General features: G+C 50.0%; 1 protein-coding gene across 4 annotated transcripts in view; it reads left to right on the top strand.

Annotated features, from left to right (window-relative positions):
- The window catches only part of EFCAB2 (EF-hand calcium binding domain 2), a 337,580-nt gene that overhangs the window by 181,032 nt on the left and 136,050 nt on the right, over positions 1-20,498 (top strand). For all 4 annotated transcript variants that reach the window (XM_069608005.1, XM_069608007.1, XM_069608004.1 and 1 more), the window contains exons 5-6: positions 19,921-19,963; positions 20,049-20,115. In XM_069608005.1, coding sequence (XP_069464106.1) covers positions 19,921-19,963; positions 20,049-20,115 — 110 coding nt within the window. The remainder of the gene's footprint in view (positions 1-19,920; positions 19,964-20,048; positions 20,116-20,498) is intronic.

Genomic DNA, 20,498 nt, shown 5'->3' with positions numbered 1-20,498 from the left:
CTATTCATCAAGATGACTTTGATTTCGCCTTGGTAATCGGCATCAATGACACCTCCCAACACTTCAACTCCCGTCAGTGCTAGGCCAGATCTAGGGGCAATCCATCCCATATGCTCTGGAGGAATTTGTACCCCAATCCCTGTCCCAATCACAAAAATCCCTCTTAGCTCTAATCTGATTTCTTCATGAGAATGCAAGTCTACTCCTGCTGTCTCTGGAGTCGCCCGATAGGGAGCTAAAGAACCTGGGGTAATTTCCCAGTACAATAGGGTTCCTCTGACTGAGTTGGGTTGAATCTGTAAAGCAGGAGTCATTAGCCGCATCAAAGGAGTTTCATGATCATTCACAGTCCTATTGTTTAACACTTGCACCGCATCAAACACACGATCACGCCAGCCTGCTAAACTGCCTTCTCCAGATTTGCGCAGCTGCTCTTTCAACAAACCATTCATCCGTTCAATTAATCCTGATGCTGCAGGGTAATAGGGCACGTGGTAGAGCCATTCAATACTTTTTTTCCTGACAGTACTCTTGGATTAATTTGCCTTTGAAGTGTGACCCATTGTCACTTTGAATCTGCAAAGGCACCCCGTAGTGCAACGTGATCTGATCCAACAACTTAATGGTATTCAGTTGTGTGGCAGGCTTGCACGGCAAAACCATCATGTATCCCGAGTATGTATCCACAATAGTGCATGCATACTGACAACCTTTACTGATTGGCAGGGGACCAATATAATCAATCTGCCAAGTTTGACCTGGTAATTTTCCTCTTCGCAACGTACCCTGGACAATCTGAGGGATAGGCCTGTGCTGTTGGTGTTGGCACACTGGACATTGCAAAATGATTGTTTTCACTACCGCTAAAGGAATACTGATTCCTCTAGCTTGTGCCCACCTGATAGTAGCCTTTTCTCCAAGGTGCCCACATTTCTGGTGAGCCCACTTGGCCAAACCCTCCAAATCGTCTTCCTGAGCCTCCGCATCCACATATGAAATCTTGGTGTGTTCATCTGCAACAGAATTAAACCAACGTTCTAATGAGTCTGTAGCACAATGCGCGTCCACATGATACACAGTGACTTCACTTTGTGATAACATTTCCGCAATATCTTGCCACAGTTCTTTTCCCCACAACTCTTTTGAATGAATCTTCCACTATTCTTTTGCCAGGTTGGCAGCCACACTGCCAACCCATTCGCCACTGACCATGAATCCATGTACAAATGACATTGACCAGGGTGTTACTCACCGGTAAGGGGAGTACGTGAAAACAGACCGGTCCTTTTGTGCTGGGTATTTGCTTGAAGAGCTCAGGTTGGAGCCTCCACCCAAGCCTCCTCTCTGTGAGGGTAATTAACTCTTTAAACTGATATGACCACCTGCTGTAATGTTACCAGGCAAGGGGACCGATCAATCAAAAGAGCGGGGAGAACACACCGCCACGGACCCAGTTGCAAAGAAAAGACAAGAGGTGAATATTCCAACAGAATCGACCCCTTCCTTCCCCAAGATCCTAACCCTTAATAGAGTACCAGAAGGAGTTCCCCTTATGCTGTGAAAAAGGACCTGAGCAACCTATAAAGCAGAAGAGACTTTCAGTACTAGCTAAATGTGAGAATGCCCAATGAATGGTAATCAAGGAATAATACTTTACCACTGGTGGAGGCAAGAATAATTAAAAGAATCCAGGGCAACAACGAAAGTATAAAACATAAAAAAGGAAGGTTAGTAGGGTAGCTATACCCAGACGGAACGAGGGTCGCACTGGTTTCGGGATGTGCACCACAGCAAGCATTCCAAAATGCACTTAGGAATGAAGGCAATGCAATCCAAAGGATGAGGTAACAGTTCGGTGAAAAAAGGAACTAAAAAATGAGGAATTAGCCTTACCAGCGTTATTCCCCAGGAGAAGGTTCACACTCCGAGGAATGACCTCAATAGTCCGTGGACAGATGAGTGAATGTATTTACACAGGAAGCAAACTGTAGCAAAATCATGAACCAGGAGTCCAGGTGCAGGCAAACGAGTCTGGTACACGAGCGGACAACAAACAAAACCAAGTCACAATCCAGGAATCCAGGAGGAGGCAAAAGGTCTGGTACACGAGCGGACAAAAAAACCAAGGCAGAATCAAGAAATGGGAGTTCGTGTTCAGGCAAAGTCGGTACACGGAAAAGACAGTAGACTTCAGGAAATAAGCACAGAAAGTAGCACTTCAGGAGATGCTGGCTACAACTATAAACGGAAGCGGCGTTCTGAAAACCGCCATAGGTTAAATAGCAACAAGGAGGCGGAACATAGTTGAAACGAGGCTCCCGTACTAATGCCAGAGAACTACAACCCATGTTAGGTTTTTTGGGAAATGTAGTTCATTGCAACTATTTTCCAGGGCAGCTGCCACCGTGAGAAAAAAGGTGCATGACAGCGCTGTAGCCCCTTATGAAGAGCAACCACTCTCTTGTTCCTCCTTTTAGCTTTCCATAGGGCTCGCCAACTGTCCTTGCTAAAGCGGGAGATCGGGGGTGCACGGAGCAGACGCCGGGATGTGGGATGAGGCGAATGTCGGGATGTAACACAGGGGTCTCTTGTTTCAATGCTTGGTAAACTGCGTAAAGCTCTGCAAACTGACTGTTTTTCCCTTTCACTGACGTTGTCAAAATCTTTTTTGTCTTGGGATTGTATGACACCGCTTTCCAGTATCGCTCGGTTCCCACATATATCGGGCCGAGCCATCTGTAAACCAGGCATGCTCTGTCTGCTCCACGGTCAAATCGCCATAAGGTACTCCCCATTTCACGGGAAAATCGCGTTTTTCAGACAGATTCGGTGGTATGTAATCTGAGGGCGGTATGTTGGCTACTTGCTCATGCAATTTTGCAACCCCACCCTTCCCTGATTTGGCTCTGTCTTGAATGTACCATTTCCATTTAATTATGCTGGCTTCTTGAGCATGTCCTATTCTGTGTGTTTTAGGAGAGCTCAGCACCCATTGCATAATCGGTATTTCTGGCCTCATCAATACATCATGGCCCAACGTCATTTGCTCAGTATCAACAAGGGCCCAGTAACATGCCAGCAACTGCTTCTCGAAAGGAGTGTATGAGTTACCAGCATCGGGCACTTACGACTCCAGACCCCCAATGACGCACGTTTCCTGTCTTGTTTCTGCCACACACTCCAGTTAGCGTAATTGTCTTGTACAGACACATTCAATTCCACTTCACCTTCCTTTAATGGCCATAGATCAAGCACCTGCTGCATGGTGTCTTTCACCAAATCAAATGCTTTCTGCTGCTGTTGTCCCCCACTGAAACTCATATTACCTTCGTGTCACTTTGTAGAGGGGCGCCAGTATCTACCCTATATGGGGAATGTGCTGCCTCCAAAACCCAAACAGCCCTATGAACTGTTGAGCTTGCTTTTTGTTCATTGGAGTGGTGAACTCCAGTATTTTCTGTCGGGCCTTCAGCACCATTTCTCGATGCCCATTATGCCACTGAATCCATAGGAATATCACTGTCTCAGCTGGGTCTTGAATTTTGTTCAGGTTAATCTCCCACCCTTCCTTCTTCAATCCTTCCATAATGACTTCTAACTGGTTTTGCACACTGCGCTCATCCTTGCCCTGAATCAAAATATCATCAATGTAGTGAGAGATTTGTATGTAAGGTTTACATGGTATCTTGTCTAAGTGCTCTGCCACCAGCGGGTGACAGATAGTCAGGCTATGTATGTACCCCATAGGTAACCTTGTAAAGGTATACTGACGCCCGCTCCAAGAAAATGCAAACTGCTCTTGGCACTCATCAGCAATCGGCACAGAGAAAAATGCATTGGCTAAATCTACCATTGCATACCAAGTCCCCTCAAACTTGTGGACATTCTAAATCAAGGTAATGGCATCTGGGACGACTGCAGGCACTAAGGGAGGAGTGTGCTTATTCAACTCGTGGTAATCCACCGTAATCCTCCAAGACCCATCCCCTTTTTTGACAGGCCAGAACGGGTTGTTCCACGCGGTAGTAATAGTGTGCCCCCCAGAAATGCGGTATTGCTTCATTGCTACCCACTTGGTTGCCACAGGCACCTGTACTGGGGGGCATCTTCAACTTGCCTACAGTAATGGTTGTGCAGGTCAATGCACTCACCCCAAACTGGTACGTTTTACCTCCAAGTCCCAAAGTCAACCCTTCTAGAATGTCAAAGCCAATTATGTACTCAGGTATTGGGACAATCAACACTTGGTATTTCTGTCTAGTCAAATTGCCTATTTTCATCTCCACTTCAGTTTGTCCTGCGGGGGTCTCCTTCCCCCGCCTAGACCTGTAATAGTAAATTGTCTGCCTTTGAATCGTGCTAGATTTCCATGAATCAGAGAGGCCTCTGCCCCGGTGTCTATCAACGCTTGCACCCCTTGCGTATTTCCTGGCCCCCAAAAAATCTTAACATTAACATGGGGCCGCCTATCAACTTTTATGCGAGCAGACGCTGCCAGAGCTTGGCCGTAACCCTAGTCAAATTTTGAATGAGTGTAACCTAACTCTGCCTCTAGCATTGCACTTACCACCTTCCTCAAATCAGCATATGTTGGCTGGTACGGGGAAGGTGTCCCCATAGACCCTTCTTCCTGTTCTTCCTCAGGAGGGGCAGAAGGTGAGGTGTCCCTCTGGGGCTTAGTCACCACCTGTTTCTTAACCTGTTGGTAGCGCTCCTTGGCTGCAAGCCCTCTCTTTTTGTATAGTTCGTACATTGCCCTGGTTTCAATGCCATTAATTTCTTCCCGTGGCACACCATCTTTTAACAAGGCCAAAAACATGTCCTTTCTGGACACTCGGGAGTCTCTACTATCTTGCCTCCTGCCTTCAGTTCTTCTCTCACTACGCCCCTCTCTCTCCCGTGGCTTGTCATCACTCTTGTCCCATTCCCCTAAATCTGCCAGTTGCCGAATGGCATCCACTACTTCATCAGTGGGTTTGCCCGTCATACCTACGAGCAAAGTCATAATGACATTTTGTATGCGGGGGGGGGGCAGTTCTGATCACCATATTCCTGGTTGAAACTGAAAGCGGCAAGGCCCCCATGTGTCCTGGTGCATCTAGGTAAATTGCCTCTTTCATAGCATGCTCTCTGACCTTTTGAATCGCTTCCTTCAAAGTATACCACTTCTTTTCCTCGCTGGGCCAGTCTGTGGTAATAGGATACTTGTGATTGCATGCCTGGGCTGCTAGGTGCAACAAAGACACCTCTGAAGCTTGCCCATCCTCCTCGGGGGGCGACCCTGCCCTTAAGACCTTCTGTACACTGGTGTCATTGGACAAAGGAAAAAAGCGCTGAGAGTCTGTGGCATCTACCAACAACCCTGCGGCGCCCCATCTAGCAATCTCACCATCCATGTCAATAAAGGTTCCCCTGACTTTTGCCTCAAACGAGTAATGATTTTCCCAACCTCCTGCTGAGTGTAATCTTCCAGCGTGGTTAAATCCACAACCCCGCCTGCAGGATTCGGGATGCAGGAGATGGGTGGGGTCCGGCACGCCATCTCCTAACCGGCTTAGCCGCCACTGTCTTTTGATTAAGTTCTGCTTTGGAATCTGAATCATTTGCCGAGCTGCTCTCTGGGCTTGTTGAGTCAAAAATGTCTCCATCCCACTTATCAGGGTCCCAATCCACACCTGCGGTGGCGATTACAGCTGCCACTTTCCTTTGGTTGACCCCTCCCCGTCTTTTCCTGTACTTGTACCGTGCTACTCTGACTGCTGCCCTCTCTGCCACAGCCTGATATTTATCAGCTTTATCTTTGAAAAGTTTCATTTGAATCTGCTGCATCAACGCAATCTGCTTTTCTGCAGCCAACTCTTTTTCTAATCGCAAAATATTATCTTTCATTTCCATTTCTTTCTGATGTATCTTTCGGTAGGCATGCAGACAAACCCAATCCATCATCCCATGTTTCACTCAGCCCCACGCCACATGCCCACACCTGGGCCAACTTATCATATGGGCCTTTAGCCCACCCTGGGATTATAACATCGGAACATTCACCGCCACTATTCAAACTATTCATCATTACAGTAATTTACAAAACCTCCTTTTTTTTTTCCTTTCCACACCAGTCACTCGCGCAAATACGCACACATGGGGAAAAAATAATGGATTAACACAGTCCAACACTCACTGCGAAATTAAAACAAACATTTGCTTGCAATGTAAGCAAAGCCTATCTGCGTTCAAACAGATTCTTTAATATTTGGAGCAATTCATCACAAATATCCCATACTTGTCGCCAAAAATGTATTGCTCGCCAAGAGTGCACGGACAGTCATTTATCGCCAGTACAGTTGCAGAGCCAATACTTTGAACGCAGGTAGACGACGCAATGACTTACAACCACACGCACACTTAGAGAGTAAGTAGCACTTATACGACTATTTATTCATAGTTAAACGTACATAAGCAATAAGTGATACTACAGGAATAAATCACAGATAAATCACGGAAAAAAGATAGTAAGTTAACAAGAATACATCACCATGGGCATAACTGAATCCCTCATCTCGCCAAAAGCGGCTGGAAGACCCTGGTAACAGCCAGGCCGAGAGCACAACAGCCCACAGGTATGTCAGAACCAGGCATCCCCCTTCCGACTGAGGTCTTTGTGCTTATCCCGTCTGACCGTTGCAGAGCTCCGCATATATGCACTCCTCAAAAGGGGTGGCAATTTCTCAAACCTTCTGGCATTGGCGCTTGCGCATTGGTGAGTGACCGTTGGTTGCCAGCTGGGTCAACCGACAATAACCCCAAGGAGCAAAGCGCTTCCCTCTCCTAAAAACGCCACAGAAAACAGTTCTAGAACTCATCTCAAAACCTTGGCGCGGGCATAGCAAACCACAACAAACCTTGTTATCTGGTACCAGCCGGCACATGCGGATCCTAGCTTTCCCAACGCTGTGTCCTTGGCTGAGGAGGCCTGCATTCCAGGCTCAGCAGCAAATAACGTTGAAAACATGTTTTTTCGCAAAGCAAGTGCAGCTTTCCACTGAGGCATGGATAAATATCCATTATGGCTCTGAGTGCCCCCAGAATGCACTGCCACCAGCACCATGTTTTAGCTCAAGGATCACACTCGGTCGTCAGTGACCTTGACTTTTTCCGGCCGGACAAAGTGGTTGACGATGATGAGCAAGGGAGTCCTTGGATCAAATGTCTTAGGCAAAGGTGGAGCGTAGCAGCTCCAGTTGTTGAGCAGCACAACGTCAAGTTGTCACCACTTCTGGGCAACACACTTCAACGGGCTTCCAGCGGTTATAGCAAACCTGCGAACCCTAGTCGACGACCATGGACTTAGATGTCCGGGTGCTTCACTTCAGATTCAGCGGCGGTCCCCTTCTCCGTCGGCAGATTTTCGAGGGTCTGACTTCCAGGGAGCTTTGGCAAAGATCAGCTGGTGCACGATGGTCCCTCGTAGCTCGGGAAGAGGTATACTAGCCAGGTCCTCTCTTGGATCAGTTCTTGAAGATACGACAGCTTTCAGTTAGTGAAGGAATGCGGCAGCAGATCTTCCCGTCCGGCTGGGCTTCAAGGTTAAGCATCAGTTTCGACTTCAGCTTCTCAACGATTTCCATTTGTGAGAGGTTCCCAGATATACTGTTGGTATTCCATTCACTCTGTTGGGGCACACTCAGGCAACCAATCATTCAGAAGAGCATTCAGGCAGTCAGGCAGCCAATCGGGCTCACAGTGCATTCATGCCATTCTTCTCTATTCAGACACTCACAAAACGGAATGTGGATTCTGACAAGCACTCTGCCATTCAGCACTCCACACTGCATTCATATCAGTTTCGGGCAGGGCTGTCTCAGTCTTTGTGTCATACACCAGATACTAGACACCCACAACTGGAAATGCGTATTCGTCACACACTCCATTCACCCATATACACGGGCGCACCCACAACATATAGTCATTGAGAAGGCTCCAGCCAGTCTGGCCTGACTTCCCCACCATACCATATATGGAACTTCCACCCCACAGCCAGTCAGGGGAAGGGACAGAGTCAAGGTTTCCCGGGACTTCTGGAAAACAAGGTATCAGGCGATAGGAAGCAAGAAGCCACAGAGGCTATCTTGTCTCTTATCAGGAATCAACTGATTCCAATGGCAGGGCCTGGGCATTCCAAAATGGAGGCTACTCAAAGCACCTATCAATTCAGCATGGAGCTGCAACACACAGGTTCCCAAAAACATACACCAGGCGTACAGGGATATACTTCCACCCATGGGTGCCATAAGGGAATTCCAAGGGTCTGTTCACCATGACCAAAAAGTGAAAGAGCCGCGCCGCCAGGAGTCCCACATGAACTCCTGCACGGAAAACAAGACAGAAAATACACAAACGGACTAAAGGGCAAGGATACGGAGGCTCTGTCCCTCCGATGCATTTCCAGCATCACACTTTGGTCCTAGAGTTATGTTAAAAGTACTACTTGCGCGTAACAGCCACCCAACGGCATCTTGGCGCCAAGCTCACAGGTAGAGAGCTGAAAGTAGAGCACAAACTTTAAAAAGGAAAGACTTCAAGGCGTGGCAGAATAGGAGGTGATTATTGGTACCACAAAGTGTCAGAGGAAGGGAGTTCCATAATTTTGTGGCCGTAACGGAGAAAGCCCGACCGCCAACACAGGGCAGTCTGAAGCGAGGCACCTGAATAATATAGGCTACTGGAGAGCAGAGTGGACGATTGGGTACATATGGATGGAACCTGAATTGGAGGTATTCAGCACCAGTACCATAGAAGGCATGGTGCACAATACACATGGATTTAAATTGGACCTGTTGGTCTACCGGAAGCCAATTAAGCTGATGAGAAATACGTGAGGTATGAGCCACTGCTCTTGCTGGCGTGTTCTGTAAGAGCTGGAGCCGGCGTATCAGATAGGCTGGCTTAGCTAAGAAAAGTATGTTGCAATAATCAATCCTGCTCAAAACGAGGGAAGCAACAACCATAGCATGAAATTGTAAGGTTGTAGGGATATAAAGGGCAAAACTTTTCATGGCGTCCTAAGTTTAAGATGTCCATTTTGACAAACTGATGCTGCCTGGACTTCCATTGACTGTGATGCCGATAAGTTGACATCTAGGTCCTTCAACGCAGGTATTGGAGTAGTACAATTATTGGGGAGAACAAGAACAGACAGCCAGAAATCTGATGTTCATAGAGAGGAAGCAGAAGCAGGGCATGTTACTAGTACCTTTTTGTCTTGTCCCCATTTAGCTTGAGGCAGTTGTTGCTCATCTAAACCCCACAGCCTCCAAGCAGCTAAGACTATGTCCGGCTGAGACGAATCCAGCCGCACAATGATTTTGGTATCGGCAGCATAGGAGTAGCAGCCGAGGCTGTGGGAGTGGATGAGCCCAACCAGAGGCTGAAAATAGTTTTTAAATAAAAAGGGGGACAGAGTAGATCCTTGAGAAGCACTGCTTGAGAGCGAAAAGAGAAAGGGAGAGAGATTGGGCGCGATCGGATATCATATGATCGTTTATTTATATAGCGCCTATACACAATGTGTTTCAAATCGCTTCAAGGCAAGGGAGGGACAAGGGAAAATACAATGACATTCTTACAGACCATGAACAGTAATGATGTGAAATTAGCTATCGTACTTGGCCTGATGACATTTCAGATAGTTCAAGAGCTAAGACGTAGGTAAGGAAGGGAGGGGGAGAGTTGGAAGGAAATGGAAACAGACAGGCGACTACCGTACTGGGCTTGACGACATTTCAGATAGTGCTGGAGCGGGGTGGGGGGGTGGGAACAAGTAAGGGGAGGGCAGAGGAGACAGACGAGGTTGCTGTCATACTAGGTCCAGGGACAATTCTGATAGAGTAAGTGCATAGAAGAAAGTAAGGGGAGGAGGGGAGGAGATGGGGAGGAAAAGGGAGAAAGGGAGAGGAGGAAAGGGGGCTTGCTAAGTGGGTAATAAGAGCGTCAACCAGGAAGGCACCAGGCAGGTGGGGTTTGCTAAGTGGGGAAAAAGAGCAGCAACCAGGAAGGCACCGGGTGGGCGGGGCTTAGGCCAGGTAGACCCATTTGTACCTTCTCCCCATCTGCAAAGGAAGAGAGGCTGGAGGGCTCCTTAAGTAGAGAAAAAGGGCGGCAACCAGGAAGGCACCAGGTGGGGGGGGGGGCTTGCAAAGTGGTGATAGAAAAGATGTGAACCATGACAGCCCATATCCAGATAATCCATTGCTAGTCGAGGGGCCAAGCAGGGTGGAGTGGTCAACCATATTAAAGGCGGCAGAAAGATCTAAGGGTATCAATGCCCCCACTCCACCCTGCTCCATGAGACAAGCCAGATCATCATCCATGGAGACAAGCACACTATCTGTGCTCCGGCAGGGGCAAAAGCCTGACTGAAAAGGATCGAAAAAGTTAGTATATTTTCAAGGAAAGAGCTAAGCAGAGGAGAGATCAAGGTCTCTAACAGCTTCATAAGGAAAGGCAGAAGTGAAATATTATATACAAGTCCAGAGAGAGTGTTTTCAGGAGAGGGATGACTAAGGCCTGCTTTAGCTCCTTTGGAATAGTTCCCGTAGAACAGAAACGAGGATCTGCCTGTGGGACCCATGGGGTAATGGCAGGCACAACATCTTTAAGAACAGCCAAAGGAATAGAATCAAGAGGGGATGCCACCTTCAGTTTATTAGTAGCTGCAATTATGTCCTCTACAGAAAAAGGGGGAAAGCTAGACCATGAACCACATGGGAGATCGAGCGAGGGAGAAAACATACCTGCCTGTCTTCAAGCTTGACTGCTAAATGTTATCTCAAACATCTACAGTTTTCTGTGTAAAACAACTCAGTCACAGAAGCTCTGTGAGGAGATGATACCTGCTTGAATGGTAGATGTAGACGATGGGGAATGCATCAATTAAACACTTCTCTGGGTTGACTAAGGGCTAATACTACTCTATCCATGAAACAAGCCTGTTTGGCTTTGAAAATCGCCTTATGATAGGAGGCGGTAGTGTGACGCAATAAAATGTTATCAGCTTGGCAGTGGGATCCTCCACTTTCTCTCAGCTTCTCTGCGCTTATGTCTGAGTGACTTCAGATTATCATTAAACCAGGGCTCAAAGGAGGGAACGCGCTGTCTGCATGGCTTCAATGGAGCCACGCAGTAAGCCATGCTGGTGAAAGTTCGAGCCTAAGTGTACAATGAGCAGAGTTGCGCTGTCCTACAATGTGAGTTAATTTGGGCAGTAAAGTCAGCTGCTGGAACCAAGCGCCATCTCTGCTTCAGCACATCTGGCTTGGCAGGGACAGCCGCAGGGGTCTTGAGCCGAATGGAAAAAGGGACAATGAAGTGGTCTGACCAAGTGACTGGTAGAACAGACAATACATCAAAGGCGAGAATCAGATCGACCCATCTGATGAGTGGGTTCACAGACAAGTTCGGGCAAACGTAAGTTGGACAAAGCTGTGAAGAAATGTATCATAACTTGATTATTTACACTATTGGCTTTGAGATTGAAATCGCCAATGATCAGCAAGATAGGATAATTAAACTGTTATTTAGCTGCCAATTCTAAAAACTATCGCAAATCCAGGAGGATAAAAGCATAATATTTTGGAAGACAGGATTGACCGACGTACCAGGAGTGCTTCCATCTTCATATCATGTGCAAGAGGCACAGCAGCCGCTGCAAAAGTGGATCTGTGAATCATAGCAATGCATCCACTCGGATGTGACGAAATAAGATAACAACAAATGATATTCTAAGTGGCCAGGAGAGCTTGAACTATTGAAGGGCCCGAATGATCTCCTTGTCAGGTTTCAGTGACACACTCTATATCAGGTAGATGGTCATCCAATAGGTCATGACATGCTGATGAATGTGCAATTTAGGAACAAGCATTAATTAAAAGACAGCAAAGAGACTCAGCTAAAGGTGAGGGTATAGCAGGGCCCATCTTTGCAGGTTTAAATACCCCAGGTGTCAACACAGTATCAGCTGGAGCCAAACAGAACAAGTCCATGCGGGACAGTGTAGGCACAGTCCCAGACAGGCGGTCAGCTAATGCACCCTCAAACCATAGCCCAGCCGCAACACGGAGGCGCACAGACGGGCTTGACATAGGCGCCTTTGTCGTGCAAGGTGGTGGTGGACCGCTGCGTTCGTTCGCTGTGCTTCCGTTTAGAATCATCCATAAAAGGATACATGACGTTGCAGGGAGTTAATCCGTACAAGCCTGCGATAGGCAGCAAAGAAAGACTGTGCAATGAGCTGCGCGTGGGTTTGAAAATAAAAAAACACAAATATGGCATCGGGGAGCGAGACGCCAGCACCCTCGACAGAGTCGGTATACAAGGAGATAAGAAAAATAATATCAAATTAAAAGTAAAGAAAAGGAACTAAAATGACGTTAACATAAAGTTAAATCAATGAAACTAAAATAAATATTTCAAAAAATGCAGCATGTAGCAGTCGTACCTACTGCTAGTGGGATTATACTGCTGCTAACCAAGGAAGATAAAAAAGGGTGTGCCAGCCTCTTCTGTGCCCAGGATTTACTGTACCTGTTGTGTAGGAGGAAAAATAAGATGTCTGGTGACACTCTGGGCCTCAGGTGACCTTTTGCGCTCTGGTACCATTAAAACACACATAGCCTCAGTATAGTGGCGCTGCCCTGTGGTGGGACGCGCACGCGGCGGCGTGACGTTGCATGTCGCCGCATGCAGTATAAATAAACCGGGCGTGCCCGGCCGCATTAGAGCGACCAGGTAGCCCGAACTGGAAAGATGTGTCAGATGTGGTCTTTCAGGTTGGGGGCTTACGGGACCACATGGTGCAAAGGACAAACCCCCAACAGTGGCGACGAGTGATGTCGGATGCCCGGGCCCGGCGGTGAAAGCATTCCGAAATTTATTCCCTGAAACGGAACGATCGGACATTTCGTTTCACGCCGTGGATGCGGATCGCACACGCGGCTGGCGGCCATTTTGTCGGTGAGGCCGTGGAACTTCATCAGGCTCCGTTTCGGAAGGTGAAGGTGATCCAGGTCTAATTTTTGGATATTCTGATTGCAGACAGATTAATCTGCACGCCCATGCCTGGTTTATGGATTTTACTCCAGATTTGGGACTTCTACGTCGAGTGAAAGCTAGGAGAAGGGCTAAAATGGCTGGGCCTGCTTAGCCCACTTCATTTTCTCGGCTTAATTTTTGGGATACCTACACCCTTGAGCCTTGCAGCAGCAAGGGGACATGGTGCTTCTTCATCCCTTTCATCATCAGGACGCTGTGGCTTCCTCCTTTGCCCCCTTCATCATCAAGGTGGACTGCTACAGTGGAGATCTTCATGTTGGTGTGCTTTCTCTTTGATTTTTTTTGGTGCTGGAGGTAGCCTCAGGTGAGCTGAGGGCAGGATACCACCACCTCTCCCCCAGGTTGGACTGATGCTGTGCCTGGGTGGGGTGACCAATCCATGTGGAGGTTGTGGGTGGCTGAGTTGCGGCCCTCAGGACCCAAGGTGGGGTGCCTGTGCGCTCAAGCCCATGAGTGATGTTGAAGATCTGGACGGTGGGGCCGCGGCAGCCGCACAGCTTCCCCAGGACGGTGGTCACGCGGCAGCTCACTGGCAGGCCGTTCAGCCCCCGGTGCTTCCAGTGCAACAGCCAGCGGTGGCTCCGCAGCTGCCCCCTCAAGTTCAAGTAGGTGGTCTAGCTCCTGGGCCTCAGGGGCCACCGGCAGTACAGATTGCTGCTCAGCCAGGACCTCCCATCATGGCTCCGGCACGAGCCCAGGCGGCCCTGCAGCCCATCCCCGAATTTGATGCGTCGGGCCCGCCATCCAGCATGGGGCCCCGGTGGAGGAGGTGGGTTGGTTGCCTCGACATGTATTTCAGGGCCGCTCAGGTGATGGACGACGACAGCAGGGTGGCTACGATGCTGTACTCCGCGGGCCCTGGGGTCCAGGAAATTTTTGAGTCGCTCGCTCCAGCGGATGCCACCTACGATGCGTCCAAGGCAGTACTCCAGGCCCACTTTCTACCCCTCGCCAATGTGGACTATGAAAGATTTGTGATGTTATCGGCCAAACAAAAGGAGGATGAGACACTGGACACCTTTTTATGGTCACCTGCGCCGCCTCTCCCTGGGCTGTGCGTGGGGGGACGCGGAGGACATAATGCGCACGATGCTGATTCAGGCGTGCTTCTCCGGCAAACTCAGGAGGCAGGTCCTGAGAGAGCCGGGTATTACTCTGCCCCGCATTCTGGAACTGGGCCGGTGCCATGAGGTGGCAGAGGCTCGGGCAAGCAGGATGGAGGCGGGGTCCCGCTCGATAAAGTCGGAGAGGCGTGTGGCGTGGAGGCAGAGGAGTGAGAAGGCCTGGTGGGGGGCCCCGTGACAGAGCTGGGAGAGCGGGGGAATCGTGCCAGAAGTGAGGCTACGACCTCACCCACCCGACGGAGTGCCCGGCGGCTGGGAGAGCATGTAGTAGGTGCGGCCTGCCTGACCCTTTCTTGAGGGTGTGCAGGGCAGCCCTGCCCGTGATAGTGCCGAGAGGCCCGGCTCGGACTTGGACCCCACGCCAGAACCGCCCGCTTTTCTAACTCGATGGGTCCGACTTGATGGTCGTGCAGTTATGTAATGCCTCCGTCCCCAAGTACCGCTCGAGCAGAATGTAAACACTGCCCTAGCAATCTTTGAGGCCACAGGTAGGGAGTGTCGTTGTCAGCCTGGTACCGGGAACGCCGGAAGGACCCCTGAGTGCTGTAAGGCAAAGGGTTATAATCAAGGAAACGCCCAAAAGGCAATTTGCAGAGGGAGCAAACAAGATACAGTGACACCAGCTTACCTAAAAGGGGTGGAGCATAGGTAAGAGACCTATAACGACAGCAGGGGAACCCACAGCAGGCTGAGATGATGTACTTGGCACTCCTGAAAGCACCTGGTGGAGCAAGAACTTGATCTGTGGCAAAACTTGAAGCAATCCGAGGTTTGCAGAAACAGAAGGGTAATCCAAAGGCAAGTCCAGAGTACAAACAGGTGTCAGGTGTCCGGGAGATCAGAGAGCACGCCAGAGTCCAAGGGTAATCCGAGAGCAGGTCCAAGTGAAACGTTCCAAGGTCAAGGTAAGGAGAGTAACAAGAAGCAAAAGGTAACGCCTGGCAGTCCTCCGGAGAAGTAGCTGTGAAGCAAAGTGTTGTGTTTGCCGGCTTCTTTTGAAGCGGCGAGTGGTGTCACGTGACGCATCACCTGACTGCTCGCACGCATTACGTGGAGTGCAACGCGGCCAGCGATTGGGGCTGCCGGTACTTCCTGGTATACTGGCGTCGCCGGCTGTGCAGGAGGCGCCATGGCAACCGCCAACGCGGAAAAGGGCGAAAAGAGGCGGGTCCGCCCAACATGGTATGCTGCCTGCCGTGCTTCCCCTGCTGATGTGAATGGAGAACAAGACGGCCAGATGGGGTGTGTGTGGGGGCGTGACACCCACCAAACGTGGCCCAGGTGCACCAGGGTGAAGAGGAGACCCAGGGGGACGAGGCCGAGGAGGAAGAGGAAGAGAACATTTTCTTTGTTTCCAGCGTGGAAGTCCTGAAGGGGAAGGGCAGGAGGCAACCGAGGTGTGTGGTGGAGGTCAACCACTCGCCAGTCCCGGTGCTGGTGGACACCAGAGCCTTGGTCAATGTGATGGCCCGGGGGCACTATGATGCCCTTGGATCGCACCCAAAGCTGGTCACGCCGAAAGCCTGCATCTTTGCGTTTGGAGGATTCGAACCAATACCGCTGGACGGTGCTTTCGTGGCAAGCGTGGAGCACGAGGGCTCGCGAATCAAAGCCCGATTCTATGTGACCCCTGTGAGCAATAACACTCTGCTGAGCTGTGCCGCCGCTGAGGCTCTCGGAATTGTCAGCTTTGCATACTCTGTGTACCTCGAGGACATCAATGACCTGCTCGACAAGTATGCCGCCCTCTTCAACGGCATTAGAAGGATGACCGGGGACCCGGTTAGGCTACACATCGATGACTATGTGCAGCCCATTGCATTGAAACACCGCAGGGTACCGTTTCATCTGAGGGAGCAAGTTGACAAGGAGCTTGACAACCTGGTGAGTCTGGACATTATCGAGAAGGTCGAGGGCCCGACCCCCTGGGTGTCCCCAATCGTTGTGGTTAGGAAGCCCAAACAACCCGAATCTATCCGGATCTGTGTGGACATGAGGCTGCCCAACAAGGCTATTAAGAGGGAGCGGCATCTCACCCCCACCATCGATGACATTATTGCCGAAGTGCAAGGGGCTCGGTTCTTTTCCAAACTGGACCTTCGAGCAGGGTATCATCAGGTGGTCCTCCACCCTGAGTCCCGGTACATAACCACATTCACTACTCACCGTGGACTATACCGGTACAAGAGGTTGAGCTTCGGGGTGTCATCGGCGGCAGAAGTTTTTCAGAACATCATTAGAGGCGCCCTCGCAGATCTGGAGGGCGTCCTGAACATTAGCAATGACATTTTGGTGTTCGCAAAGACTGAGATGGACCATCTAAGGAAACTCGGTAAGACCTTTGAGCGGCTACAATCTCTGGGCCTCACCCTTCATCGGGACAAATGGGAGTTCCTGCGGCCCTCCATTGAATTCTTCGGGTTTGTGTTCAAGGAGAGGGGGGTCTCGCCGGATCCAAAGAAGGTCCCCAAGACATTAAGAAGGCGCAGCCCCCCGAGTCGGTGTCTGATGTAAGAAGCTTCCTGGGGATGGTGACCTACTGTGGGCGCTTCATCCAAAATCTCGCCTCGAGGTCTGAACCACTCAGGGCATTGACAAAGGAGTCGGCCTGGCACTGGGGCCCACTGGAGCAATCGGCTTTTGAGGATATTAAGAGCGCCCTGACAGCAGAGGACACCATGGCGTATTTCGACTCGGCGCTGGCGTCGGAGATCATTGTTGACGCCATTCCATTTGGCCTGGGTGCTGTATTGACTCAAGTGGACCGGGATGGGAACATCCGGCCCGTGGCTTACGCCAGCAAAGCGCTCTCGGAAACTGAGCAAAGATACTCCCAGATTGAGCGGGAGGCGCTGGCAGTCCTTTGGGGTTGCAGACATTTTCGACTCTATGTCTTGGGGCGCCCAGTGACGGCGGTAACAGACCACAAGCCCCTGCTTCCCATTCTGGCAGGGTCATCCTCGAAGCCCCCGGCCAGAATCGAGAGGTGGATGCTTGCTCTTCTCGAGTATGGAGTGACACTGGTTTATCGGCCGGGTGTCAACAATGCGGCGGACTACCTCTCCAGACACCCGGGATTGCGTTGGGGAGAAGAGTATGACACCTGCGCGGAAGAGGCCGACAAGCACGTTCGAATGGTGGTGGAGGCGGCCACGCCGAATGCGATTCCTCTGTCAGAATTGGAGGCGGCCGAGGACGAGTGCGTTCAGATCCTCAAGCACTCAATGCAGCACGGCTCCTGGAAGTCCATCCTGGAAGCTCTGGCAGGGTGGACCCAGGAGGCCAAGACAGCACTTGAACAACTATGGAAGGTCAAGGACGAGCTATCGTTCTCGGCGTCGGGCCTGCTGCTCCGAGGGGACCGGATAGTGGTCCCCCAGTCCAAGGTGAAGGAGGTGATTACCTTGGCCCACCACGGGCATCAGGGAGCTGCCAAGACCAAGGCGAGGCTGCGGCTGAAGGTATGGTTCCCGGAGCTTGAGCGGAGGGTCGATGACTTAATGGCAGCCTGTGTATGGTGCCAGGCGGCCTCTCCTCTACAGCGAGAGCCGGCGATCGAGGTGATGCCCCGAGGCACGCGGCCTTGGGAGGTCGTCCATGCGGACTTTGGGTCCACGTCCTTAGGCACCCACTTCATCGTACTAGTCAACGAATATTCACGATATCCGGAGGTGGAGTTTGTCGAGTCGGTGGCCTTCGAGCATGTGGTTGTGGCCGTGGAGAAGGTGTTTGCGGCCCACGGTTTCCCCCACACCCTGTGCTCGGATAACAGGTCGCCGTTCCAGAGCGAGCGGTTCTCCGAGCTGATGGAGAGCTGCGGGGTGCAGCACCGGAAGGTTTCTCCTTTGTGGCCCCAAGCAAACGGAGACGCTGAGAGACTGATGCAGACACTCAATAAGACCTTCAGGATCGCTCAGGGACAAGGGCAGTCACTCCAACAAGCCCTATACCAATTCCTGCGGGTGTACCGCACCACCCCCCATGCCTCCACGGGGGTGGCTCCGGCTGAGCCTCTGTTCAAGCGATGCCCCCGGGGTCTGCTACCCGAAATTGGGGAAAAAGAACCGGGAGTGATTGATAACCAACAGGTGGAGGCAGATCGGCGGGTGAGGATTGAACAGGAGAATGTGCGACAGGGTCTCCGGCCCCAGCGGCTCAAGCCGGGGGATGAAGTCCTCATCCGCAACCGACACCCCCATGGAAAGCTCTCGCTCCCCTATGAGCCGGAGCCGTTGGACGTGGTGGCTGTAAAGGGGTCCATAGTGACGGCCTCGGACGGAAGGTCTGCTGTCACCTGGAATGTCAGCTTCTTTAAGAAACTAGGTGACCCCAGGACTGAGCCACCACTGGAGCCTGACTTGACGGAGGTGCCTGAGGACAGAGGAGCCCCATCCAGCCCACCGGAATCCCCGGCCCGGGGGACGTCTGCAGAAGGACTTCCCGTGCCGGAGGTAAGCGGGAGGTACCCCCAAAGGGCTGGGCGAGGAAAACTCGCTTACCTCATCGAATACGTACTGGGACATTTATTTGGTCAACCGGAATGAGGGGATCCGGGTGGTTGACATTAAAGGGGCTGTGGGCCCTACTGATGAGGTTCAACCAGACCGAAACATGTGTCTGGGGTTACTGTTGGTACTCTTGTTCAGAAGAGAATTGCCTAGCATTTTGGTGCTGGACTGCCCCAGAGCAGGACAAAGACTGATATGTTTGGGATATTTCTTCTCTGTGAAAGATGGTGAGCTACAGACTCTGGGTAAGGCTCTTGTAACCAGGACTCATGTCTGACAGAGAGTCTCCCAGGACCCCCCTTGTTATCTGCAGCATAGATGTTTTACAACTATCAGTTGGCAGATTCATGTGGTCTTGTGGCTAAGTTCGTTTTTAGCTTGGCAGCTGCAAGTCCTGGGTTTGAATCCGGCCGCAGCTCTTTTTATCAACATTTGTTTACGTTTCTTTAACTCATTGAAAAAAACAGGGGGGACACCATCTGCCCTCTGGAAAAATTGGGCGGACACTGTCCACCTGCATGTTTCCTATACCTGTTCCCCAATTATTTGGCATGCAAGCTCCTGATTGGAGAGCCTATTTTGCCTTGTTACCTTGCTGTACTGCGGCACTGGAGGATCTTCCAGACTTGTACTTTGCTGTAGTACATATTTTTTCATGATCGTTATCTTATGTCTGGCTCTGTGTATGCACGTGCCTGAGGCTACGGTTTCCCCTAGCATAGCTAGAACCCTTATGTAGTACAGGATGTCTGGTTTAGGGTCACAAAGGAACTTAAGCTACTTGCACCCCCAACCTCATGCTTAAATGTTGGACTGTCTAGAGAGCTGCAGACTTAGGGAGGGTCTGCACCCAAGTCCCAGCTGATATTGATTAATGTCCACAGTACACCATGTGGCTAGAGGATCAAGGTTGTGCTTGTCTTGAAATTGACATACATGTGTAACCCCCCCAAACAATTTGTTGTATATTGACCTCGTACTCCTCGGCGGAGTCAATAGGTGGGACACTCTTTTGCGAGAATCCTAAAGTAAATGTGCTCTTTGCTTCATTCACTTATTTCTTAAGTTGTAACTGTTTATTAGATCATCATGATGGAGGCAGTAATTTACAAATGAATTGACTGTGTATTCTGCCATCTAAATCCCCAGCCAACCCTCTTTTTTGTTTTTAACTATTGCAGATACAGACCAGCACCAGAAGATGTTCTTCTAAGAGCATTTGAGGTTTGCATTACATATTCTACAATGCAAGACGTGAGAATCAGTACGAAAATGCAAACACAGTTTAACAGCTTTTTGTTTTTTTAAGGTTTTAGATAAACAAAAGAGAGGATATCTAACCAAAGAGGATCTAACCAAATACATGACTCTGGAAGGTAAGAATTCTCATCTCAATGCTAAGCGAGTCCCTAAAGCTTTTTTATTTGTGTGATTAGTTACCAGAGGTGAAGATTACTGACTTAGGGGGGGAAACAGAAACTTTCCTGGGCTGCTAGCACTGGTGATTCAAAAGAGAATGCTACTATTGAAAATGCATCTCTTATCTGTTTATTTATACATACATTATAAATATAAATATCACCACCAAATTCTACTGAAAGTACTATAACATACAATGACTAAAAACATCTTCACATATAAAAATAATCAATAAAAAAATCCAAGCCTTAGTTAAGTCCGAACAGCCAGCAAGCAGATCAAAACACAGCACCCGTGTACCGGCGGCGAAGTAGAAGCAACCGACATACCCGCTCGAGTA

The sequence above is a fragment of the Ambystoma mexicanum genome, chromosome 4q, assembly GCF_040938575.1.
Source record: "Ambystoma mexicanum isolate Mex_15411 chromosome 4q, UKY_AmexF1_1, whole genome shotgun sequence".
Lineage (NCBI taxonomy): Eukaryota > Metazoa > Chordata > Amphibia > Caudata > Ambystomatidae > Ambystoma > Ambystoma mexicanum.
This window is presented reverse-complemented; position numbering and strand designations above follow the sequence as displayed.